General features: G+C 42.6%; 1 protein-coding gene across 1 annotated transcript in view; it reads right to left on the reverse strand.

Moving 5' to 3' along the window:
- The window catches only part of pard6gb (par-6 family cell polarity regulator gamma b), a 34,476-nt gene extending 8,197 nt beyond the window's left edge, over positions 1-26,279 (reverse strand). The window contains exons 1-2 of the mRNA XM_085346542.1: positions 25,969-26,279; positions 19,254-19,476 (exon numbers count right to left, since the gene is read on the reverse strand). Of these exons, the coding sequence (XP_085202668.1) occupies positions 19,254-19,476; positions 25,969-26,040 (295 nt within the window). The 5' untranslated portion in view covers positions 26,041-26,279. The remainder of the gene's footprint in view (positions 1-19,253; positions 19,477-25,968) is intronic.
- Positions 26,280-26,690: the final 411 nt, after the last annotated feature.

Raw genomic sequence — 26,690 nt, forward strand, 5'->3', positions numbered from 1 at the left:
GCAGGAAAGGATGAAACCTCACATGACAGAGCAGAGCCTCGCAGGACAAAACCAGACAGCTCAGTACAATGCAGGACAGTGAAGCCTATGAGTCCTACTGAAAACATTTCCCCACTTTACCCGCATTTACATTTTTTTTGTCCCGTTTGCATTAGAAAAGACGAGATTTAATGAAATGCAGAGCATTCTGTGTTGCTTTCTCCTTGTGCGTGGGATTGCAAATAGCTGGTTTTCATGACTATCTGTTGTGGTTTCACACAACGCTTCCAAATACAGCAGAATGAGCTGAGCAGCAAATTTCTACGTCTCTTTCCCATGTCAAAAAAAGGAAAAAAAAAAAAAAAGGCAAGAAAAACTCAGAATGCAGCGTGCGGTATCTTTTAAATGAGAGGTTAGGTTTTCATCTTTGTCTCAGTATCAAATGGAGGAACCAAAACAATCCGTCTTCTTGGACGTGTCCGGGCCTCCCTTTTGGAGATGGCTGAGAAGTCCCTCTTTGTGTTTAGGAGCAGACTACTGCCAAGATTTTTCCAACTAACACTAACATGGAAAAAGAATCCAGACTGAATAAAGACATTTTTAAACATGCAAACATATTTCACATTCTTGCAGGGGTGGATGAGGCAGAGCCCGAGTGGAAATTTGGAGAAGCTCGATAAATGTGCGTGGTTATAACAGACAGCTGCACTGAGGGTTAGGGTAGGAGCTAACTGGAAGTTTCAGTGATTTTGTGAATGCACAGACCATATTAAGGTTTACCGTATTTCCATGACATTCAGTGTTTCCAACAGAATGTGATTATATTTACGGCAGTAAAGGGGAGGGGATCTATAAGTGGACTCACACTGTAACATTTGTATATTAGAGCAATAAGCAGCTAAATCAGAGTTATCACTGAGCCTTGAGGTTCGACCAGCTCCACCGTCTCGGATGGCAGTTAGCAACAGTGGTACTACATTCTCCCACATGAACCAGTTCTTCACCTGCTGCAGATTCTGGTTTAATGACACCTTCAGATGTCCACAGCAGAATGAAGACTACAGTCACCAAATGCAATCCAAGACAGTGGCATCAAAGTCGGTCACGGCAAGTGGTAAAGAAACATGAGACAGGAAGGCCAAAAAAGGTAGCTGGTTGTCAGCTAGGGAAACTTTCAAAATAAGAGTGTGGAGATAGAAAACAAATGGCATTGTTGCAACTGATAAAAGGCGGGGGAAAGAAGCTAGAGCATGAATGGGTGTCTTTATGTTGTCCCTGTGACAGAGAAGTGACGTGTCCAAGGTGTCTCTTGCCCTATGACATCTGGGACAAGCTCCAGCCCCACTGTGACTAGGGATGGGTACCGGTTCTGACATAAACAGTAGTAACCAGACCGAAAAGCAGCGCACATTTCAGTGCTTTATTTCGGTGCTTTTTTTTTTCTTGAGCTGTCATACAGTTTGGATTGTAGCCAATCATTTTACCTTTCCAAGGATAGTAGGCGGGCCCAGGTACGTACGTTCTTTTAGAGCAGAGCTACAGATTAAAAACGCACACGGCGAAGCGGTCAAAAGTCTGGCTGTACTTCACAGAAAAAGATGCAAACTCAGCAGCCTGCAACAAGTGCTTTAAGGTGATACTGTGCAAAGGAGGTAACACCTCGAATCTGATGAAACACCTGGCGACGCATAGCGTTTTTTTCAAAAGCCGAGAAATGCACCGTATTTGATAGCTTGCTGCAAGACCTCACACCGAGCACATCTACTGCGGGTGTGTTATCGGACCCGGAGTTAGCAACATCCCCCCCCAAAGAACCCGAAGAGTAGAGTCCTGGCCCCTAGCCCTGCCAGTGTAGCAGAAATGATGACGGATGATGATGATGATGGCAGCAGCAGCCATTCTTCTCTGAGTGAGTAGCTTAATGTTGTTCGTGTGTAATTTACGTTGAGTAGGCTAACCACATTATTAAATTAATGCACATAAGGAGGTGAACTAGCAAACACCATCGTAGTTACATGCGGCTGTCTTCTTGTTTGATAGAGTGATACCATATATGCCCTATAGCTGCAAAAAAACAAAAAAAAAAACAAAAAAAAAACACAACAGCAGCTAAACATGAGAGGTTGTAGGACAAAGTTTGTGTTTTCCATTGTTTAAGCACTGGTTCCAACCAAAGGAGGTATGTTGTATCAACAGAAAAGGCTAACTTTGTTATCATTTTGCAGAAAAAAAAAAAAAAAAAAAAAAAAAAAAGACTTCTAAAAATAAAAACGTAAGAGGTTTTTGGACAAAGTGTTCTCCATTCTTTAAGCACCGGCACCATTTCAAAAGTACCGGTTTGGCACTTGTATTGCATAAAACCTAAACGATATCCATCCCTAACTGTGACCCCAAAATGGATCAGCAGAAGAAAATGGATTACAGGATCGGTGGAATTTAATACATCAAAGCTAACTGCAGTTGCAACTAGTCACTTAATTATTAGTTAAACTGTTTAACATTGTAAAATCTCACTGTGCTTTTTATGCACATACAGGCAATTCGACAGTGAAGCATTTCTTAATTTTTGCAGTCCTACTTTCACTCAAACAAGTTCATCCACAAGTGACAGAGAGGATACGGATATATCCAAACATAAATACACTTCAATGTGAACTCCTTCAACCTGCTAATTCCACAAAGATGGTAGCAAACCACAGCTTAGAGCCACGACTGTCATGGAGATTGCTTAACACTTCAAAGACCTACAATCCTTTGTTTAGTCTGCATTCATATTCTCTGCATGCTTCAGGTAGATAATAAAAAAAATAAAAATAAAAATTATGGGATAACATAAAAACAAGGGACAGTCAGTTTAGAAATATAAACCGTTAGCTTCAGGGAAACAGCAGTCTTAGCTTGTGCCAAATACAGATTTTGGGTGCACACTCTGCACGCACCGCGTTCACACCGGCTTCACTCATTCAGCTAACAGTTTCTGCAGCACACAGAGGCCGGGCTGCACATCTGGGACAAGTTAAATGGAGCTGCTTTGTCTGCTCCACTCTGGCTTGGCTCGTCTGCGTGGTGGGGTGTGGAGAGAGTCACAGGTTTGAGATTCGCTGCAGGTATCGCCCACCCCCATCACGCCCCCTCTGACCTCACAAACCACCAGAAACTTTACGTATGTGGGTGTCGGGCCAAGTCAGAAGGGAAGATGCAAGTTAAGGGAAAATAGGAGTGCATTTAATGGAAAAGGGAGTGTGTGCACGCGTACTTTAAGAGATTAATCTGTGTTTATGTGTAGGAGGGGGGGTGGTGGCTGAGAAGGCACAGAGGAGGGGAGAGTGAAACATCAAAGAGGGAGGAGTGTGGCGAAGTAGACAGGTCCTGCATTCCTTCAACTTTTCAAAAAGGAACAATGTACACTCCATCAAGTGTTCCCACTTACAAAATGCCTTCGGGGGTGGATGGTGGGGTGGGGGTGGGATTCATCAAGTTTCCTTCCCTTCATCTTTCTCTTGAACATAACCAACTACTGCTTCTGCTTTTAATCCTGCTGCCTCTCTGCTGACCATATGCATGCTTCCAACCCCAAAAAACACATGCTGTTGATTTAAGCTCCCAAAAGCCTCTGCTGCCATATGGCCGCAGGTAAACGCTCTACTTTCACTGCTTACTGACCACATGAAGATATAAACACCCTTATACATCACCAAAGTTCATGTACATCTTACACTCTTTACATCACAGAGATGCACTGAGACAAAATCCAGGTACAGACTGCTTTTATTTAAAAAGACAACGAGACGACACTCAGCGCCGGCGCATGATCGCTCGCACGTCTCATAACCATACAACAAGTAATATATTTTACAGGCATTCTGGCAAAGAACGGATGCGGGGAAATAGATTCTGGCAGCGTCCGGGTCACAGCAGCAGACCTGGACTTGAGTACATGCCATCTGTCTGGACTTCTGTTAGTATGAGACATGCGAGTGATTAAGTGGGTGTGTTTGGAAGGACGGGAAAGACTTAAGAGGAATGCCTCCAAAAGCTTTCAAATATGAGGAAACAGAAGATATTGTTTCTTAATAGAGCCATCTTTGTGCGTCTCTTCAAGACAATACAAAAAGACATTCTTAAGGAATACTCGGAAGACATAGGGCGAAGAAAATAGCTGCAGTCTAACCTTTTGATTCCACTCCCACCCTCGAACACGAGCTTATCGGCCTCTTCAACCATCAAATAATATTTAATGAGCCCCAGGCTGAAAAGATTGGGACTCTGGATTAGCTTCACATTGTTTAATGGAGAGAACAATGTTTACGAGTCCTGTGCGCATATTATTCACGTGCGCTCATTTCAGGAGTGAGAAAAAGGGAACACGGTCCATTTGCAGCAGCTTGTTGAGATGGTTTTATGCTTTATGCTGAAAGCATTGATCATGAAGTTTAATAGGAGCAAACAAGTCGAATGAATTGCCAGAGGAAAAAAAAAAAAAAGGTTTTAGATTTTATTATAAGAATAATAAAGACTAAAAATGCGTAAACGGAAAACAGTGGCTGCTGTTCAGTTGGATGCATCATTCTCTATACTGAACAAACACGGGAACATTACACTGTGCCCTTCAACCATGTATCAGTACTACTGATCAGAGATCATCCCTGGTCCAAAATGGTAGGCCTGATCTAAAGATGGAATTGGAATCCAAATAAGTAAATCCATGATAGCAGAAATGTAGCACTTGGTAGCAGTAGTACTGACATAAGCAGATATTGATGATGGCAGAATGTTTATTCAAATGTTAACATTAGTATGGCTTCAAGTAGCCTACCAATCACCCCACAAGCTATAATGCTAGTTGCATTATATTAGCTCAAGCATTTATTCTTGTTTACCAGCTGCAAACATTTTAGCCTATGGAAAAAAAAAAATGTGGCTTTTCCAGCAATTTCAAACGAAATCATATTATTTTGGAATAACATGAGGATGAAAACAGTTTGGATGGTGATAGAATGAATGATCTGGATGATGGTCTTTTATGTGGTTTGCAAAAACTGGAGGTATTTACTCCCTTGGTCTGAAAAGTATGATGGCACCTTTTGTAATTGAGGACGTTGAATTAATCGTCATTGTGATTAGAGGTCATACTGCCCTACGCCGCACTAGTTGCTTGTAGTTTTTCCCTGTGCTTTTTCCATGAACAGAGGCTGCTTAGCGCTTTGTGCATGGCTTCTTTAGCCACAGCAGTGACAGCACAGATTAGAAGTTTCACTATTTTTTTTTACCCATTACACTCACTGCTGCCATCTTGGATGTTAATTCTGAGTTGGTAAGACTGCTCAGATTCTCCGAGTTGGAAATCTGAGTTGAAGGAGCATTTCAGTTTCAAAATCTGACTTAATCTCCAACGTACCAGTACACTGGCTAATGTACCAAAAAAGAACAAGTACTACTGCGCTGTCAGAATTTTGGCATCAAGTATCAACACACATAGACTTCCTGTCCGTTTAACTGTATTCTTATTTCCCCTCAACTTGCACCGCTGCTTGCGACTTAGCACGATACCAACATGGTTTGTTTAATTGTATCCAAATAATCAACCTATAAGCAAAATAATAAACATAAATTCCAAGCTATAACCCTTTCAGTTTAACAGAACTCTTTTACAGAGGCTACTTCATGATACAATCTGTGTGATCTCAAACACCACGAATGAACTCTTGAAGACCTCTTCTGCCGTTTTCATGACCTTCTGCTTCATCCTTCCCAACCTTTTAAACCTAATCTTTTATCAGCTGCAGGTGACAGACGACAGGCAGACTAGGAGGATTATGGTCTCTCTGGAGCTCACATGCAGATACACAAACATTCTGCAGACAGGCCAGGACACACCGGAGGTTGTGACAATCAAGGCGGGCAGGTAAGGAAGTAAGTGCACAAACAGGCATGTGAAAAATTTAGAACAGCTCTTGTGTAAACAGCTGAGGACAAGTCGTCGTATTGCCTGCGCACCAGTTTTGTTTCTGTAAACGGACGGCTCAGGGGAAACACACAAAGAGAAACCGAGGAAGGGCGATTCTGCCTCTCTTCAAATAAGACTTCGTGCTGAGAGGGTCTTACATCAACTCACAGGAAAAGGGAGCCTTTGTTTTGAAGTTGCCTCTGGAGACGTTCATCTCCCGTACTTCATGGTAGAAAAAAAAAAAAAAATTTTTTAAAAAAGGAAAGAAAGAAAGAAGGCCAAAGAAAATATTGCGTTGGACAGCAAATGAGATCTTTTCATTCTTATCCAAGCAGACGAGTATGCAGCAATCACGTCCAGTCAACTGTGCTTATTTTGTCTAAAATTAAGCGATAGCTGAAGCAGAACTTTGACTACTTGTCCACATTCGATGTAGCCGGACGGCTTCAGTCTTAAGCCTCAGCGTGAGATTTGCACTGCTACGTACTCAACCATTCCCTTAATGTGAGCAAACACATTGAGCTCTAGTGAGTCATGAAAAAGGGGTCAGTCAGCCTCCAAGTGAGTGCCCCACCACCACCACAATTGCTATGGAGTGCGATTGGGAAAATGCTCTGCAAGCTTGGACAGGCCCCCTTCTTCCATCTTCCTGAAAGATAGCACCTGAAACATCAACTCTTACACAACCACACAGCATAACAGAAAACTTCCTGTGCACAGTGACACATATCCTTGGTTTTTCCTGCCCCTGCTTTGCTCCACTGATTTCATTTGCAGTTTACTTCATCTCGCAGCTAGCTACAGCTAAAACAGTCAGTACTCTCCTCTGCTCTCTTCCCTCTCTCTCACACACCATGTCAAAACTGTCTGTGGGAGTATTTCCACATGAGCTGTCAGTAACCATTGTTTCAGGGAGTCTCTAGGACACAACTCGTACCAGGACAAGAGTCAGGGCTCATTCCTCCCCTCCTCCATTCTTTTCCTTCCTCTCCCGTCCTGAACTGCTGAGTTGGCCTGATTCAACCACCGACTCGTGGCCCACATGTTTAGAGAACGGGGGATGGTGGTTGGGAGAAGTGGGCAGCGTCTTCTCACGGTGTGTGTTTTTGTTCTGCTCATCAGATCAAATGAAGAGGAGGGCTTTTTCCTAAAACCTTTGTGGGAATTTATTGGTGTTTGGGTGCTGACTGCATCCCCAAATGGGCTCAAAAAGTAAACCACGTTTATGAGACTTCAAGTTTGTCCTTTGCAAGATTATATTAAAAGATGCACAAGTGCCATTTGAGAACCTCTCACATCCTGTGTGACAAATACACAGCTGCTAAAAAAAGTGTTGCATCCACTATAACTTAAATATTGCTAAAGCTCCCTCTGTTAAATCATGGACAGGCCTTAGCTAAGACACCTTGATTAGAGGTTAATTGGGGTTTACTTTGATGCACGTTGCAGGGGCCACTGTCAGGCTCTGGTGATTTGTGATGGCCAATCATAAAAGGCTTCAAGCACAATTGTAGCCAATCAAATCGTGACTTTGAATGTTATGGCTGAATAACAGCCAGAGTCGCAGGGGCATGACAGCTTGTCTCATTGTTATAGCCTCATGACCTATATAAGACAATGTACTGTATTTTAACTACCTAAAAATCGCACACACGCTCACATACCCCTTTAACAACCAGATGTGAGTAAAATATAAGTAATATATGATATAAGATAGAAATAAATTATACAAAAAATATATCAATTATAGAATCTGTTGGGGCTAAACAACAAACAAGAGTGTTTTCCCTCACCAGGGACAACAAAAAAGGTTCAAACTCAGAAATCCAGCCCCCCCTTTTCCACTTAAAACAAACAACGAAATGGCCTCTTAATTCATCAGTGTGGCGTGGCCACATGGGAATACAAGAAAAGTACACAACCCTAAAGAAACACTGCACTCCCTCTCAGCGGAACCAGCTCCAACCACTGTAAGCGTAGAGAGGAAAAACAAAACTACACAACACATGAAATGTGCTGTGACACAAAAATGACTACAGGCGTGATCTTTACAGTGTGCATAAGACACACTGGTGACTGTGTGCATGTTAAGTGTGTGCATGCTCTGTTAGCTTCACATTTACTGACACCACTGTTAGTGAGGTTCAATAACCAAACACCAGAAACTTACAAAAATAATAAACAGGGACCCCTCAGTCCTCCCATATGTTTGGTGGATTTAGCGCTGTATGATTTTGGCCTCGGGGACCTCACCAGGGTCATCAAATTAGGAAAATAAAGTTACTTTGCTCCACAGTTGGATCTGAAAGACGAGTCTACATGTTTAGTGCATCTGCAAGATACCTATAAATTTTATAGCGAGGTGTTAAGTGCAGTCTACTTGTTTATCACATTCATGTTAGCCATGCTACTACTGGTCACCACAGAACCGTTTCTGTAGCCAGGACACAGCTAACTTGGAGTTAGCTGAGCGACTCTGCCCGTGGGGAGTGTGTTTCTGTGGCTGAGCTCTCGAGAAGCATAGTCAGTCCCTCCCTTTGTAATTATGGACTCCCAAAATAACTCTTTGCAGAGGCTAAACTAGGTTGATGTTGTGCTAGCTAGCAAACACTTCTTATAGCTCAAGATGTCACGAAGCCTTGAAATGCGCAGTAGCTTTAACTTTAATGTTCAAATTTGAAATGAATCCAAAAGCTTTTCACCAGGTGCAGAAAACAGAACAAATATAAACTACACTGAAGCCACGTCCAGGGTTTTGAGCTGATAATTGCACCGCAGACTGCCGCATACACTTAGAGCCATCTTGCACGCTTTGATGATGGGATTTCCTCAAAAAGGACAAATCCTTTGCTCAAGCTTGCAGCTGTGTTCATAACATTCACATGTGTGAATGAGTGTGCGTTTTCCACTGCTGCACACATACACAGCAGCACTCTCAGAGCATGCCTGGCCTTGTCCTTCAGTAGAGCTGTAATTAAGGAGGAACTGCAGCGAGCTGTCTCTGCACCAAACCAGCGACTCCTCCCTTGAAAACCCACTAACACCCACCCAGCGGCCATATTCCCCGCTCTCTCTAACCCCAAATCTTCACCCTCTTCCCTCACGGTTCGGTCCAAACTTTGCCTGGGAATTTTCCACTGCATTCTTGTACTTGACCACTCTCGGTCTGTCTCTGTCCTGGCTGAAGGAACTCATCATCATCATCATCATCATCATCCATCATTTAGGTCTGATCCATTGCTGGAGATAAGGCTGACGGATGTAACTGTTATAGAGGGACTAGTTTGACATTTTGGAGACTACAGATGTTTGCCATCCTGCTCAGAGATCAAACTCAAACCCACATATACTATCTGTCTGTATGGCACACCTGAACCTCCCTTCAACCAGGTGTAGCCGTCAGGAATGGAGGGGAAAAAAGGAAACAAACGAGTACGTGCATGTGTAGGGAAACACAAGTTAAAGCTACTTTGCCAACTGTGACAGACATGTTGACAACTGTAAACCGGTCATGAATGTTTCCCAAACACACACTTCCTTTGCTCCTAATTTGTTGGTATTAAATGTGAAATTTGCCATCACTCACCTCTGTCCGCTTCGTCAACGCCAAACACATCATTAGGTTGGGTACTGAAAGCAGCACGTTTAGGGTACCGACTGAATTACGTTGGCATTTCTGAATACAGAGTCCCACAAAAATCAATCTGTGCTAAATTTAGGTATCAGAGCCAAACCATGCATAGTCACTTCTGTAAGGTGTTGAATGAAAACAAATGCACAGGGCAACTGGCAGCAGCGGGGAGCAGAAAATAAAATAAAATGTAGTACTTTTACTCATTCGAGTGTAGTATCATAGTGTATTTTTCCATATGCTCCCCTCCCCCCCCAAAAAAAGACCAAGATACTATCTGTTCGGTTGGCATGAGTCACAATTGCCTGAAAGAATTTGTATAAGAGTCAGGCTGAAAGCACAAAAACAAAGCTGTTGAAATGATTCTTAAAACAGCTCCCAAACAAACACAAACGGAGAACAGAAACCCACATACAGTTGGGATATTCAAAGTCACACATGTGACAGGATCTCATTCCACTTCCCGGCCATAAACCAGGGGAAAGGACAAGCTCGTTTATGCTCTTTGAAGGTTCATGCTGCTGGTAGTGACTTGGGAAGTTGTTTGTTTGTCTCCGAAGGACCGGCTATGTTCATGACATTCATCACATTTCCAGAGCCCGGCTCTCTAGAGCTTTAAGTGCATGCAGGATGAATTCAATTTCAGAGGCCCTGAGTTTTTCTTAAAAAACAAAAAAAAACTGAGTAGACATAACAGACACTCTGTTGAGGTGTGATGGGATTTTTAAATTGAGACCAGCTGTGTATGGAGTTCATTTTCACCCATATGAAGAACTGCAAATCAGCTGTGTCCTCGAGGAAATGTGCCTGTCAGAGAGAGTAAAACATCTGATCGATTTTCCTTTTCAGACAAGTTGACAAAAAGAGCAATGCTGACTCCAGACTTTTCAAAGGCAAAATAAAAAAATCAATTAAAATGCCCGTCGTAAGTGGCAAGCAGATGTTCGGGATGGGTGCCCTGACACAGACGCTCTCCCACAATGTCTGGAAACTTCATCGCGGGAGAGCGGAGGTGCAGTTCAAAGTGAGGTCGTAAACCAAAATGAAAACAGAGACTTAGCAAACACAAACACGAATACAGCTTTGACAAATGCAACAACCCTTGAACGTTTCATTAAAAAAAAAACCAGGACTTTCCCTCCCAGGTCTTGAGAACACAGCGAAGCGCTGCGTGGTGACTGTCGATCACATAGGAAAGTATGCATTCGACAATAAGAAGTGCTTTTGTTACGGGTCAAGCGCAAGCCCGGCCTCTGGTGCAGTCATCATAAAATGATGACCTTCCTGACTGGCTGCATGGTTAACATTGTTGTGCTGTCGCTTTAGTGCATTCTCACATGCACATCCATCTCTTTTTTCCTGCCAGTTGAGACGATTTACAGCGTCATGCAAGCTGGTTTGCCGTGGCTCTGTTGTCCACCCATCAGTAATGGCTATTGCCGCTCTGTCCTGATCCTGGCAGGAAGCGGGGATCTTAATCACACTTTAACTATAGCTAGCATTGTCTGAAGACACAGAAAAAGGCCACACACAGGTTTTCTTGTGACGCCCACACATACACAAGAACTACACACGGTTTTATGGCACAGACCCCCCCCCCCCAGTAGAGGCAAGGCTTCATATTTCTGACAGTGACTGATCCATGAAACCTTTTCCCATACTGCTGCCCTCTGAATGTCACACAGATGTGACATCAAAGTATCTGTTTAAAGCTTTCAAAAAGCACTGATAAAAAGTCTTTTTGTCCAGTACCGTTGTTAAAATTAAAGCTAAAAAGCTTTTAATCTTTTTCACATTTTCCTAAAAATTGCTAATTTCTGTTGGTTCAGATTGGAAGAAGAGGACAAGTGCCAGACCACAGGATAGAGGTGGACTCGACCTGCCCGGCTGTCTCTCCTTCCTTCCCCCTTTCCTGCATGTTTGTGTCTTACTGTCAGGGCGACTCCCCACTGTCTGCTGTGGTTTTCTCCCCTCTTTGCCCTTGACGACTGAGTCATGTTTAAGCGCCAACATGAAAAGAATGAGGACTGGCTGGAGCTACCTTAAGTAAAATACTTGAACACATACCAAGATGATCAGATACTATAGTTTTGCTGCCATACGTGCAGAAACTGCACTTTTACATCTGTTCTGAGGACAAGAGCAAGCAAAAGAGAGGAGAATTGTAACAAAGAACAAGACAAGGGAAGAAAGAAAAAACAGATTAAATGACAACCACTCTTTCCTCTTTAGAGCCATATGCAGTGTGTCGGGTTGTTATTTCACAGCAGCCCCTTTCACTGAACCTTCATCGCAGAGCCAGGGGCTGCTCTGTGGTGCCAAACACAAAGGGACGAGGTACTTAAGGTTCCAGCACAATAGACGATACTGAAAGTCATTCTTAATGACACCACAAATGGAGTCACAAAAGCACACTAAAGGCCGAGCAATGAGGCAGTGCCTTTGCATGACCAAAATAGATGTGCTGGAATGAGGAAAAAGATGGTTTCGGGCCATCGAGGGAGTTCACTGGAATGAGAGTTATTAATCCACCGAGCGGCATCTGAAATGCAACTGAGCACAGAAGATGAAACTGAAAAAAAGAAAAGAAAGAAAAGCTGCACTGGCAGGAATAAATGCTGAATTATCTACACTAATCAAAACATCCACTCTAATCTGGTGTCTTTAGGGCTAAATCAGCTTAAAGAGGCGTCCTGGAAAACACAGCCAACGCCAATTACTGAGGGGACTCTCTCCCTCTCTTGCCCACATGGATCAAAGGCTGTGAACGGGGACATGTGGACAAAAGTACACACGTGCATGCACGTGTTCTCAGAAGCCCTTTGGCCATGGTGTGAGAGTGGCCAGATGTGCTGACAGGATCTCTGCAGTTGACCAAAACAGCAGCACAGAGCCTGTAAGGATCACTGCACAGGCAGTGGCTCTAAAAATGTAGAAAAGCTACTATAAAGACCCGCATTGAGGAATCTTTACAGTAACTGGTTTGGAACAAGTTTACTTTTGGGATGCAATTGAGAACCTCATTTCAGAAAATATACGCAGATGAGGCCCAACATATAGACCTTTTTTTTTTTTTTTTTTTTTAAATGCAATGTTCTGCTGGGAAAATGTACCAAACTGGTGCTACAGACCAAGCACGCCATGCTACAGAAAGACTAGCCTTCCCAGAAGGACAATGCCTCATGCAAACTGCAAAAACGTCTCAACAAATACAAGAACGAGACCAAAGTGATGACTCAATGGCCAAACTCCACCAATTGCAGCGAAATAAGCGCACTCCACAGTTCCATCATGTCCCTGGCACCACACAGGACCAGGATAATCCCAGTGCCAGACACCACAGCAGGACCCGCAATGACCTGCGTCTATGCCTCAATGAGGTAGAGCAGTTTTGGCTCAATGAGGGGATCCCACACAAGACTAGGCAGGTGGTTTACGAAAGAAGAAAAGGCTATCAAGGTGATTACTGTATTTACTTTGTTCTTCTATTGTCGTAATCCTGTACTGCTGTACTTGTGTGAAGCACTTTGATGTACCTTGGTCTTTTTAAATGTGCTACAGAAATAAAATTGAAACTGATGTAATGTTCGGTAATAATAAATGAGACTTGAGACAAAAATCACGATAAGAAATTCGTCTCCATGGTAATATTTAAGCATTTATGTCATCAACACGAAGGCATAAACCACCTTTTAGCACAACAACATTTTTTCCTTCTTACGGTAAATTCTGCCTAATATCTTCTCTTTGATAAGTGTTTCTGTAATTTCACAACGGAAATTTAATAATTTTCTATCACATGAAAAACTGAGGCAGGGTAAGTGAGGAGGGGACGTGTATGTGGGTTGCTGAGTGTGGTTTTAGTTTGAGCAGAGCTCCTGCTCTTTGTCACAGTGACTCCAGAGTGGGAAAGGTCAGGGCTGGTTTGGTTAAGGTCAAACCTGTGGGCCTCACCCATATCACCAACATCCCCATGATTCCCACACTCAGGCTTACTTTGGCTGCAAGTATATGTGGAGGCAATAACAAAATCATCCCTGATTTACTAGGGGGGAATCCCTTCAGTCTTGTTTGGAAAGATCATTTCCTTCTAACTAACTCACCCTGGACCTTTCCATCACATGTTTTCCACTGCTTGGCTTGGCTGGCCTGGTTGCCGTTGTGATGGTCCTCAATATCATTTAGCCACTCCTCCAAAGACGATCTCATCCTGGTGGACGCTCACCCAAACTGTCGTGACAGGTGGACTCGAATGTAGTCTGTTTGTTCTGCAGACTGAAAAAGCAGCCGAATAGCTCGCCCAGTTATTCATTAAGTACTTCACAATTAAAATATCTGCAGAACATGTGTGCCTCTTTTACGTGTGCAACCCTATCTGCCTCAAATAGAAGTGAAATTAGTAGCAAACACTGCATGGTGTGTGCACCAGATACCACAAAACACATTGTTGTGACAAAGACTCCTCCTTTGATTCATCTGTGATTCATTTCAAAAGTCTTATTCTGGGATGAAAGAAAGTCGATTTTTCAACCTCCCATATGTTCCTCCCCCATCCTCACAATTTGGATGTCAACAGTTTGCAATGAACAGAAGCACCTGATTAAAGTGACTCTTATGCTAAAACAATTAATAACCCTTCCACTCAAGCAATTTCAGCAGGCGGCATTGGTTCTTCCTGTTACTATGTAACTTTACTGCATGACAGCTCTGTAGTTGTGTTAGGAGAAAAAAGTAAATAAAAGGTCATCTGCGGGAAATCTGCAAAGTGGAGACATTCAGAAATATATATTTTCCTTTTTTCTTTGATCTCCAAGCAACTGTGCAGTCCAAGCTGTTGTGTAACAGCCTCGGTCTGGATGTCTGCACAGCTCAGCTGAAACTGGCACAGCTGCTGATACAGTCCACCGCTTTTTCTATTTGTGCTGTGGTGCCACATCTTTCTTTAGTTTGGCCGATATTGGTATCTGATCGCAGTTTTCACAGGTGGGGAGAGCAGCTGGGTTGCCGGAGCTGTAAACGCCCAGCACGCTCAGACACAACCTTGGATCTATTTATTTAAACTTTCAGCCCTTTGCCAAAAAGGGGTCTCTTGTCACTGTTGAAAGTTTAGTCTGTGTGCAGGCCACTGGCATAGTCTACAAAAACAACTGCAGCCCCCCCCCCCCGCCACCACCACCCTCCCCAAAAAACAGCCCTTTAAAAACAGGAATGTGCTTTGCTTGGATAGACGCAGATTGTGTCTGCCATGGTGTAAGTGCAGGTACAGTTTCAATATAATTCAACATGCATGTCCTCGTTTGAGCCCCGCTTGTAATCCAGTGTACACAAATCATTAAAGACCTTCATCACGATTATTAGAGTCATTACTGTAGTGTGGAAAATTAGTAGCTGTGCACCACTACCTGCAAGACGGCGCTGAAGCCTGTCAGCTCTCAAAGCTTTTCAGCACATTAAAAGCCTTCATGTGCAGTTCCTGTTATACTCCAGAGACAGCTTGGATAGATTCAGTCCAATGTTGTGTCGACCAACAGGGGTCAGTTAATATTTCTGTTAATTTATGGGGAACTTATTACACACATTTTCAACTCCACATTTTACATTCTTAGACTCTGTTAGAGTAATTTTGTGTGATTCATAGCGCACTGCTCTTCGGCGCAGCCCAGGCGGTTTTAGCTCCTTTGTCTTCTTTTAGAGCAGTGGTGTCAAACTTGAGGCCCAGGGGCCAGAATTGGCCCAACAAAGACCCCAAAGCTTTGGAAAATGTGAAGGAGGGCATAACTTTTGAACGATTACTTGCATTTTCAGGAGTTTTACATCATTTCCTACTGATAAGGACTTCTCACGTTGCCTTTCATACATGACCAAATAAACCGTTAAATGACAGAAAAGTTCCAGTTTTTTTCCCCCCACCATCTACTAAAGATTTCTTAAAAACATAAAAAAGGTCATTTTCTGCTAACTAACAAAAATTGCCCAATCTGGGCAAAGAGTTGTGCTTCTAGATTTCTTTCATTTACTACCAGCAACAGATGGTTACAACACACTGTTGTAAAAGCAGTTCTTTTTCTTATATAAGATGTGTCTGGGATTAAATGTGCAGTTAAACTTCTAAACAGTGACAGAACAGGGAGGTTTCACTGGCTCACTTAAGAATAAAGTGGGCTGTATGTAGCCCACAATGTAAAACGAGTTTGGCTGACCACAAATGGAACACTGAAGGAAGACAGAGCTGTGTGCTGAGATGATCATAGCAGGACAACCTCCTTTCTTTTGCATTTGGAGCAGTCTGAAGCCTGAGCTTGGGAACTATATGCCAAGATTATTTGAAAGTTTTGCTATATTGCAACCATACAACTAATGACAAAGAATAGTGAAAAGCATATGAATAGATCCACTTTAATAGAAGAAAAATAAATAGAAGCTGGTGAAATGCTGACATCAGTGTAAGGAGTGTTCCCCTCTTAGGCTTATCTATATCTTAATTTGCATTGTTTTGAGACAGAATATGAATGGGCAGTTAGTACTTCTGCAGTTTCCCTAGATAAGCGCACCATAAACATCTGACAATACGTCAGACGTGCTGGAACACTGTAGGAGTTACTGACGTATTAAACTGGAAAGCAAAAGCTGAGAAAACAAGAGGGTACAGGAGTCACTGTATGCATTGCCCCCAAAATGAGATCCCAATTTAGAGTCATTAGTTGGCAACACAACAAACTGCTCACACACTGGAGAGAAGCAGAACAACTCCACATACAGAACTCCTCCAACTCTTATCTTCTCATGTGTCCTATTTTCTCCCCCCCCCCACTTGTTTGCCTCTATTCTTTGCGCATGGCAAGTATTTAAGAGTCTACCCTGCCAGACAACGACAGCAATCAAAATCACCTTCTGTAAACTCAAAAACGGACATCAAAGATATCTCAGTTCACTCCACAATGTTAACAATTATCTTCTCTTTGCTATGATTAAATACAAGCACCCTGTAATGAGAGGCTACTTGGACAAAAACCACAAAGTGTAACCCTGTACTCTGCAGGTGAAGTTTTACCACTTTAAAAAATAAAAAATAAAAAAATAAAAAATAAAAAAAAAGCTGCCATCAGCATCACCACAAAACTGTGGCACGTGCTGAAGCAGTTTTACCAACAATGGAAATGTAAGCCTGGCAGGGGAGTATCAGGTAGATGAAAGAGACATGGGCACATTCAAAATACCCTCTGTTAAATGGAGCAACACTGAAAAGGTACATGCCCATACACAAGCACAGACAGATGACCAGTCACGTGTTGGAAGGGAGGGTCTGTCTGAGCAATGAAGTACAAAGATTGAGTTATTAATCATAAACCCTTTAGACCAAAACAACATTGGTATGTCAGGGCACCATTTAATGTTTTTCCCCTCCCTAAAGCTTTCAAAGTTTTTCATTATAAACTGCATCTATGAAACAGCTACACATACCATCCAGTGCTGTAACTTTTTTAATTCTATAATTAAGATTTTATTTTCATGTCTAGATCAATATGAAAGCCACGGCTGGTTGAGGTTAAACACAATCCCCCTGCTGTGACTGGATGGTGAGTCACACTGTTTTAATGAGTGTGTGAAGCCTTTCCTTTCATCTGAGCAGACAGAGAAGTAATGTGGCGACACCACTGATGACCCGCACTAACAGGCTGGTACTGACTGATACAGTCCACACACACTTTCCCATGCCACTACACTGGTCACAGGGGCATCTTCTCTCAGGCACAAGGTACTCACACTATCATAAACACACAACTCTTTGTCCAGCACTTAACAATAGACTATACAAAGACCAGTGTTACAATTTCATTTGTGAAAAGTCGAGTGATGTAAATTTCAACATCAGACACTGAATGCGGGGAAGGCTCTGTGCAAAGGTAGAGGTATGTTCTAGTCTGGTATGAGCACAAATGCACTTCTTCATAGGAGACTCCAGGTAGTTTAGAAAGTAGAACAACTACATGGTCATGACATCCACATCGCCAAGAGAATCCCAGCGACGGGGCCCATTTACACTTTCCATTCTCCTGCGTGTGAACGGCAACGGATGACAAAAGTGACATCATACCCGTTGGCACGAGTTGCTCTTTGCCGTTTTTTCGCCCAGTTGTGCATCTCTAAATTTTTCCAACAGATGAGCTTAAGCCAAGACTGTCAGCATGTCCACCTGTGCAGGTATTTCTATTACACAGGCACTCCCAGATTCCCCATGGAGGGAGATTTCTGCAACTTTGAGACAAAAGCGCCTTAAAAGCAAGTATAAATGGATGAAGCGTCATCACTGGTGTCCAAAGCAACCACTGCAGCGAGCATAAATGAGCCATAAGGATGCTCTGACTGTTTCAACATCAGTCACAACAATGCAAATTCCTCTAAACCACATCAGCAGTTCACCACCACAATAGCACTAAATACGCCCCCTCCCACAATAAGAGCAGCCAAATCTCTATCAGCAAAGACTCCTCTGTCCTTCTGGTGTTTGAGGGAATTTCCCCTTTGTATTAAATGCTCTGGAAGAAGCCAGCAAGGGGGAATATTCATGAGAATCAAATGCATCACCAGAGGAATATAGACACTGAGATAAGCAGCAGGACAGTGAGAAGTAATGCACGACGTGTCAGCTAAACCACAAGGACACAAGTTATGGCTTTCAGGTGTTACACTTACGCGACCTGACTGGTCGAATCAGCCTTTATTTTTAAGTCAAACATTACTGCAGGATGACTTATGAGCCAACTTACAGTTAGTTGGTTTTGGTCTGGCCATTTAATCTCTCGAGGCGGTGACTCACACTCCGATTGGGCCTCTCAAATATCTCAACCTGGTTTCTTGCTGGAAATCTGTGGATATCTTTTTGTTTTTTGAACCACTGGTTGACAATTAAAACAAAACCCTGGAGTGAACCCGTTCATTACACAACCGAGCGAGGGACATTCCAAGGAGGATTGTGGGTATGAATAGTGAATGGTAATAGATTCATTTGTATGCTCGATGACTGGCTGGCAGCAGTCGAGACCCTCTCCAAAGTTGGGATCAGCGAGAGAGTGCGCGAGAGAGACTAGGAGTTGGTTCCCATTCAGAGTGCCGTGGTGTTGTGTTTGAACAAATACATCAGCACATGCACACACACAAACTGAGAGAGCCCGGTAAGGAGTCTCTCTTTTCATGCAGATCTTTTGTCTCTCAGTAATGTCTGGTATGCCGGGATACAGGCCTTTGCTCAATGACCTGATTTCTATGGGACTGCCGAGACACTGGTCTGTGTGCGTGTGTGTATTTTTCGTGTGCGCGCGAGTGTGTTTTCATATGCCTGCGAGGGCTTCCTCTGGATCAGGCACAGGACTTACCAAGGCAGACAGAGGCAGACTGAAACTTATCCAGCCAATAAGAGAGCCGGAAACACAAAAGCACATATACAGACACACACAGAAGGCCTGGCATGAAGTAAACAAAAAGCCCTCATAATTGGACCAGGAAATATTCAGGGGGGGAAACTTGATTCTAGTCAGCACCATAATTGCAGCCCAAGACACAGTTAATGCAACAGTTGATAGTTTGGTAGGTTTACCAGTTGAAGACATTTGGAAAGAAATATTTAAACTAGTATTAAAGACGTAATCTGCGGGGGATAAAGAGGCGAAGGAAATCGCACAGTGTAGATCAGCTTACCTTGTCTCTGTATGAAGATCCTGAGGAGCGGGTGAGCGGTTGACACCGCCTTGACGAAGTTGTCGTCGTTGTTGATCGGGAGCAGGTCGCCGTGAACGTCGGCGTAACCAATCATCACCTCCATGTTGGCGATGCGGTGGATATGCAGGATGAGTTTGTAGAACTCCTCAAACTTGCCGGGCTTGACCCGATCCACCGAGAACCGGCGAAACTCTGCCCCATACTGAGAAGAAAAAAAAAAAAAAAGGAATAATCAAAAGAGGAGCTGTGAGAGGGACAACCAAACAGGATGAGGAAACTGGGATTCTGACTGTTCCACATAAAAGTCACAGGGTGGAAGTTCACCGAGCATGTGGTTGTGACCTTAAGTAACATAAAGCACCAAGAAAGGAAGGTTTGTTTTTCCTGAAGCAGTAAACAAACTGAACAGCTGTGATTCTCTGCAACTTTAAATACCGCAAGAGGAGCGTAACTTTCCAAACAACTGGATTACACAACATGAAACCTTCAGGAAATATAGAACAAAAATACTTTCAGTAGGAGTTAGCTGACGACTGATATCTCTGTGCTAAAGCTACAACTAAAACTGCTTACATCAGCAATCTGAAGGTGTGAAAATCCCTCTACAGTCACCTGTAAATCTCAGCCCGAGTCTTGTTTATATAACGTGTACAAAAAGCTAATAAAGCTCTCCCTGTTCCCCTTTTCTCCGGGTTTTATGCTAAGCTATGGTGTCTGCAGCTTTGTATGAAACTGACAAATCTCAAAGTTTTGTTATCAAGCTTCTGGCAAAGAAATGAATGAGTGCATTTGCCAGAATGCATAAACAATCCAGTGATTAATAACTCAGATACTTAAAACTTCTTAATCATGAGAATAAGGTTACTTTCAGCTTCTCTCTTATTAACCAGGGGTCACCATAGCAGGCAGCTGTGCAACTTTGATTTATCTTTTTAATATCAGAGGCCTGTCTTGTAAATAGTAGATTAACTGGTTCCTGTCTTTTCTATGCTTTTTCTACCCAAGTGCTTTCTAACATACATAAGTGCCTTGAGGGAATGTATAAATAACACCAAATTGAATTAACACACATTGACACTCCGCTGCATGTGTTGGGGTTCGGTATCTTGCCCAATGATATTTTGTTATGGATTGAACCCTCACAGTGATGATTCATTGGTCGGTGAATTACTCTTTGAAAGAATATCAAAACTTAACAACTGTTTTCTTCAAAGATCCAATGTTGATGGGTTTATTGTAACTTTTTTCATTGGTGCAGATGCTTTTAAACTGTTGTCATTTGTGTTGCCTTTTGTAATTGATTTCACTCTTTAGGCTTAAACAACTACACTTCAAGGATAATGTCCTAGGAATCACTCCTAAGACCTCTGAATAAAGCAATAGTCATTCTGTGTCTCTAAATTTGCAGTACTTTGAGCGCATTACAACATGAAGACTCCAGATAATCTCAAAGGACTCAGATGATGTAGCCAACAGAAAAATAAATACAAAAGCTGCAAACTTCTAACTCTCAGTGGTCCCCATCTTGCATACATAGTGGATTGGAAGAGAAGAACCAATTTTTGTCACTAAGAGAAAGTTCCAGGGGAAAGATGCACTCCTCAGAAGGAATTATGCATAATTTCCAAAACAAACTAGGAAAAAAGGAGAAAAGTCAGCACCAGACTTCACACTGAATTTGGATGAAATGAATTTGATTAAAATAAATCACCAAACAGCAGCATTGGTATAAAAAAAAAAAAAAAAAAAAAAAAAAAAAAAAAAAAAAAAAAAAAAATCCATCCCATTCACCTTATTTGTACCGTTTTAATGACTATTCTATGCCTTGTATATAAAACTAAACTACACTCCGGAGAGTCAACATTCACAGAGGTCTAGATACTTACCCTAAAACATTTGCAGGACCTAGCTCAAGTAGCTTTTCAGATTTGAAAACAAGACAAAAGTAAACCCACCTCAACTTCATCAAAATACTTTGAGGGAAAAAAAAAAAAAAAAAAAAAAAAGAAAAAAAAAAAAAGAAGAAGAAACTAACAACATTAGGGTCATGAAAGTTTGCACAATTGCTATAAGAGGTCTTTCTTTTCCCCAGAATATTTTCAGCCACATCTGAGATGGTCAGCTGTGAAGCATCTGAAGCGCCAACATGGAAGGACCCACAAGTACATTTGCAGCCCCTCACTTCATGCGTGTTGATGTTCACAATTCTGAGACATCATCTCAGTCTTTATACAAAGCCAGGCTGACATTTACTAGATGGCCTTCATATACTGAGCACACCAGTCTTCTAGTTTACTTATCTGCAAGAAGCTGAATGAGCACATTCCCTAAAACCCAGTCCCTTTACATCTGTGCCTGCTGTTGGGATCTTCCTACACTGGCTAAAATTATAACCGGATAAGATGCATCGGGGTCTGGGTGGTTCTCCATCTCAGCTAAATCATTTCCTGGGGGAAACGCTGTAGCTTTACGTGCGACTCTGCACATCAAGATCGTATCACCGAGAAAACAAATTTCAGCCGCGCACTGCCTGAAAACACCAGGAAATGGAAAGCAGGTCCCTATACAATAGCAGAATTCAGGTAGCTATGCATGACAGTAGCAGGCAGCCACTCCTCCCACCCACTATTTATACACAAAAGCACAGACTTGAACAACTGGGCTTCAGCTTTTCCTGGGTAGGCCACTGTATCGCCAACGAGAGCGTGCCTGAGGGTCACGACAAGGTCATCATGTGACTGAGACAAGCACACAAAGGCGCGACTGAGGCGCTGAAGCACGGTACAATAATCTACAACAACAGACAGCAGCAGTGGCAGCACCGGGGTCTGAATCAGAGTAGTAATTTGTAGACTAAGGCGCTGTTTGTTACTGTAATCATCAGCTCACAGCTGAGGGAAGCTGACAGCAGAGGAGAAGAGTGGGGAGATGATCAGGGAGCAGGAGGAGGAGGGAGAAGAGGAAAACTGCTGACATAGGAGAGCAGCAGAATACTGACTGGAAAGAAGAAGAGGAGCTGGGGGGGATACATTAACCAGCTCTGTAATTAGAAGATGACACATAAATTTAAGCGGCGGTGTGTGAGGAGACTTAGGGGGATACCGGGTGTAATTTGTTGCCAGGCTGACTCAAGGCAGCGGGAAAGGCAAATGTGTGAGGCTGCATTTTGAAAACCTGCCACCCACCTTCAGCTCATAAACCTCAGCCCGTATTACAATGACACAACAAGCAGACAAGCAGGTTCGTCAGAGTGAAGTAGGTGCTGTTAGCGTCGAGGAAAGTGAATCCGAGGCGCGCATATACTGTAATCAACTCTGAAAGACATCATACGCTACGCTCCACATCATAATTATACTTGTGCGTATCACTATCCTCTGAACGCGACTGCTCTCTTAGTGCAGCACGTGATCAGTCTGAAAAAAGAAATCTGTTTGAACCAGCAGAACCCGGCCCTCAGGTATGAGCAAGTCTGAACATGGCGCGATTAATCACGGGCCTCAGTGCTAAACCTCGACTCTTGGAGCACACCACTACAAACATGACATCACTTGCTCCGCTGGCCTACTGCTGCAGAGTGACGTCCGACAGGCTGAAACATGTCTGGAGCCTTTTAACTGACACACTGAAGAAAATGGAAGATAACCGACTTCTTGTCTCTGGCCAACGCTGGCTCTTTTCTTACCTAATATTCGGTAAGTCGGGGAAACTCACCTCAGAAACTGCCTACAGGCTCCCAGGATTTTAAAAGACGACTAAGTATTTAATAAAGGAGAACCACAGGACCCCACTCCACTCAACCCCCTACATCTCCTAAAACACTCTGATAAGAGCTTGATGTGAGTGAAACCAGCAAATCCTGGCTGAGGCCTCAGTGACAGGCAGCCAGACACCTCCAGTGTTAGCCCTGATAAGCTTATCACAGAAACAGATTCCTCTCGAAGGAAAAAACAAAACAAAACAAAAAAAAAAAAAAAAAATGAAACAGTAAGAACCAGTCACACAACAGCAATCAATCACATATGTAACACTCTTGACACTTCTGGAAATCTGAATGTACCTCAGCATTTCTGCAGCGTCTTCATAACAGACATTTTTCTCTAGAGCCTTATTTGGCATACGATTATTAAAAAGGGAGTGCACCTAAAGGCCATGTTTGCTTCTGCTTAACAAATGAATTATTTAGACTTTTTTTGGTTTAAAGAAAGTAATCGCATAACAAAAATGAATGCGCAAATGTTCAACTGCACCCAAAGACACTCAAAAGCTACTTTTGGGGGCTTCCTTATTCACAAAAAGGTCACCGCAGCGACCAGTTGCACGCGTTTGACTTGGGAGATTTTGTGTCCCTCGGTTGCAACCAAAGAAGCGTCTCCTTCTGCAATCGAAGCGGCATCTTTCTCCTATCAGAGTTTGTTTCAAGTCACACAAAAACCACGTACTGAGAGAGAACTCCATGTTTAATAAAGCGGCTGTAGGAACCAACAGTAACTGTTACAACTTTACATTAACTACGCAGAAGGAATGAAAACCTGTTTGTCACGGCACAAGTTTGGATAACTATATAAAAACAAAACAAAAGTGAATACGAGGATGATTCGAGTCGGTAAATAAGCCGTTTGGCTTTGGATATTACCATGAACCATAGTTGTTGTTATGGAAACATTTGTATCTAATGAGAAGGTAGGAAGTCCGTATACATTTTATTGTGTATTTTTTTGTTTTGTTGGCGTTTACATAAGAAGGTAAGTCTTGATGAGTGTTACACAATTTATGAGTCCCAAACCTCATCGATGGGTCTTGTTTATTTCTGTGTATTTCTTAAAAATGTAACAATTTTTACTCATTAAAGTAAAGTATTAGGTTACATTTACAGCACGCTTTTAGTGCCAGTGTTGGCAGTCTGGAAAATCTCATTTTACAGGAAAAAAAACAAAAACAAGATAAAATGGTAAATGGGCTGCATTTACGATAACTTTATCTTATTGGATAAAACAAACACTGACAAAGTTTAACTTTGAGGACATAATCTGCAGTTTGAAAATGGTGATAGATTGCATTACATATTACTGTAAAACTTTAAAACTGTAATAATATTGTAATGTGCCCTTAGTATTGTGAGGATATCATATTATTTCCTACTAAATGATGAACTGAATTACGTGTAGCTGATCCTGCTCCTCTGTGCCTTCAGAGGCCCAGACTGTGGCAGAGCTATGTAACAGATAAGATTTCCCTTTACAGGTATTCAAATGTCCTCAACTGTCAGTGTGCTATTTCTCTCCAAATAATCAGCTTTTGTTTCATTAACACGCTTGATTTCTTCACTGAGGGAGATGAGGGAACATGAGGGACGGGGGTTAGAGCTCCCAACACACCCCAAACGGATCAAAACAAAACAAAACCTGACGAAGTAGAACAAAATGTGAAACCACTTAAAGTGACGTGACGGAGAGGGATGAGTCACATCTGATCCAAAAGTGGAAACGTGTGACGTGGTGGCATGACGGTGTGCCGTGGTGACGCCGGTGGACCTGTCTGTTCTAGCCACAGAGCTCCTGGCGTGCCAGTCCCACCCACAAACAATCTGCGGCAGCCACGGAGTGACCACTCCTGTCTCTGTGGAACAAACCCTGCAGCAAAAGAAATGGCAAAACAACAAAAAGAACAAAAAACCCACCTACACACACAAACACTACTCGCCTTTTTGGCCGTTTTTGTGTGAGTACATGCGCACCCACCTGTCACCATCAGAGCATCTGTGCTCCATCTGTCCACCACCCCACTGAAACTGGGCGGCCAAAAGGTGGAAACAACTCAGGAGTGAATGAGTCACCTTCTGCACCACTTGCCCATCTCTCAATCTAACCCTCAGGTGTGAACACATGCGAATACTGCATTATCTCACAAATAAATCAGAAACACTGGATTAGAATGCAGGTCACCAGCAATCATTGTGGGGTTCACAAGTGATGAGTGTCAGCTGGTAGTTCTTCACAGAGCCCACACAAACAGTCACTTGTGTATCGAAAAAACAAAACAAAAATAAAACTCTTCCTCTGCAGTATAAACTAAAATAAGAGCCGCATAACTCATGTGGATGTATTGTGTACGTGTTGAGATGAAAAGCTTCATAAATCAGGGCACTCCATTGAGACATAACACTTGAAATCTTGGCAATCCACTTGATGTTTGTGTGTCCATTAGTCTGTCAGCGTTTAAAAAAAATGATCCAAAACAAAGAGCTAGGCTGATACTGTGTAGCAAGAACACAAAAACTCAGTGCAACTAATGCAACGTCTGACTTTAACAGGTGGAAACTTTGTTGCTGTAGGAAATCTGGAGAGCTAGGTGCTTCAAAAACAACCCCATTACCCACCTACCCAGCCCCCCTCCATCAACCACCCACAGCAGCATCGGGAAAGAAAGAGTCAAATCAGCAAAATCTGGATAGGAAGTAAGAAGCAAACAATCACTGCAAATGAGAGAAACATCCAGAACCTGCAACTTTCCCCGCACAACTCACGGGGGAAAAGCGGAAATAGTTATGTGGCGTAGGCTGCACACCGTCCGACCAGCTCCGGCTCCGTGACGGGACAGCCATGTGAACATTTATCATGATTATTATTATTTTAATCCCCCCAAAATCCTATCCACCCACACCACCACCAAGCAGGGCTTTCAAGTTTCCACTCACCTTGCTTTTCACTTCCACAGCGTTGCAGTTAGGATTTCGCAGAGGTTGCGACTTATTAAAGCTCCGATTCATTTTTTTCCCGTTTGAAGGAAAAAAAAAGAAAGAAAAAAAGTTCAGTCGCCTTTGCCCACAGAGAGAGGGGCTCTGGTCCCGGGCTTTCTGCTCTAAAAAATTCTCCCTGTTCGCTTCTTCCACAGAACTTCGTGTTTCTTTCACCTCCCCGACTTCTTTTTTCTTTTCTCAGTGCGCTCCGACAGACATGAGGGAGGACTTCACGAGAGAGCAGGAGGTGTGCGACTCGCCGCGTTGACTTGAGGAGTGTGAGTTAAGTTTTGAAAATGACATCAGCCCTCTTTAAAAAAAACGGGATTCTGGGATGCATTCACGTACCGCACGAAATCCCCAACTCCCTCAGTCGGGATCTATTTGTATCCTTGCTGTAGTCAGTAAAGGCTGAGTAAATAACAGCTACTACTGATAATGGATTAAGGTTTAAAAATGTATGCTATCGCAAAACAAACAAACAAAACACACACACAAATATTTATAACAATAACAACTTGATATGTATTATGTCCTGTTAATAAAAATATCATATTAAATCAGCCGTGTTTAGTCGTCTTTTGATGCATATGAAGAAAAAAATAATGAAACCAAAATATATATATATTTAAAAGTAAGCATTTAAAAATATAGATGTAAAAAGTAAGCAGAGTTCCTCT

Source organism: Diplotaxodon limnothrissa, linkage group LG22 (assembly GCF_057381915.1).
Source record: "Diplotaxodon limnothrissa isolate DT_005_m linkage group LG22, D_limnothrissa_male_GT1.1, whole genome shotgun sequence".
Classification (NCBI taxonomy): domain Eukaryota; kingdom Metazoa; phylum Chordata; class Actinopteri; order Cichliformes; family Cichlidae; genus Diplotaxodon; species Diplotaxodon limnothrissa.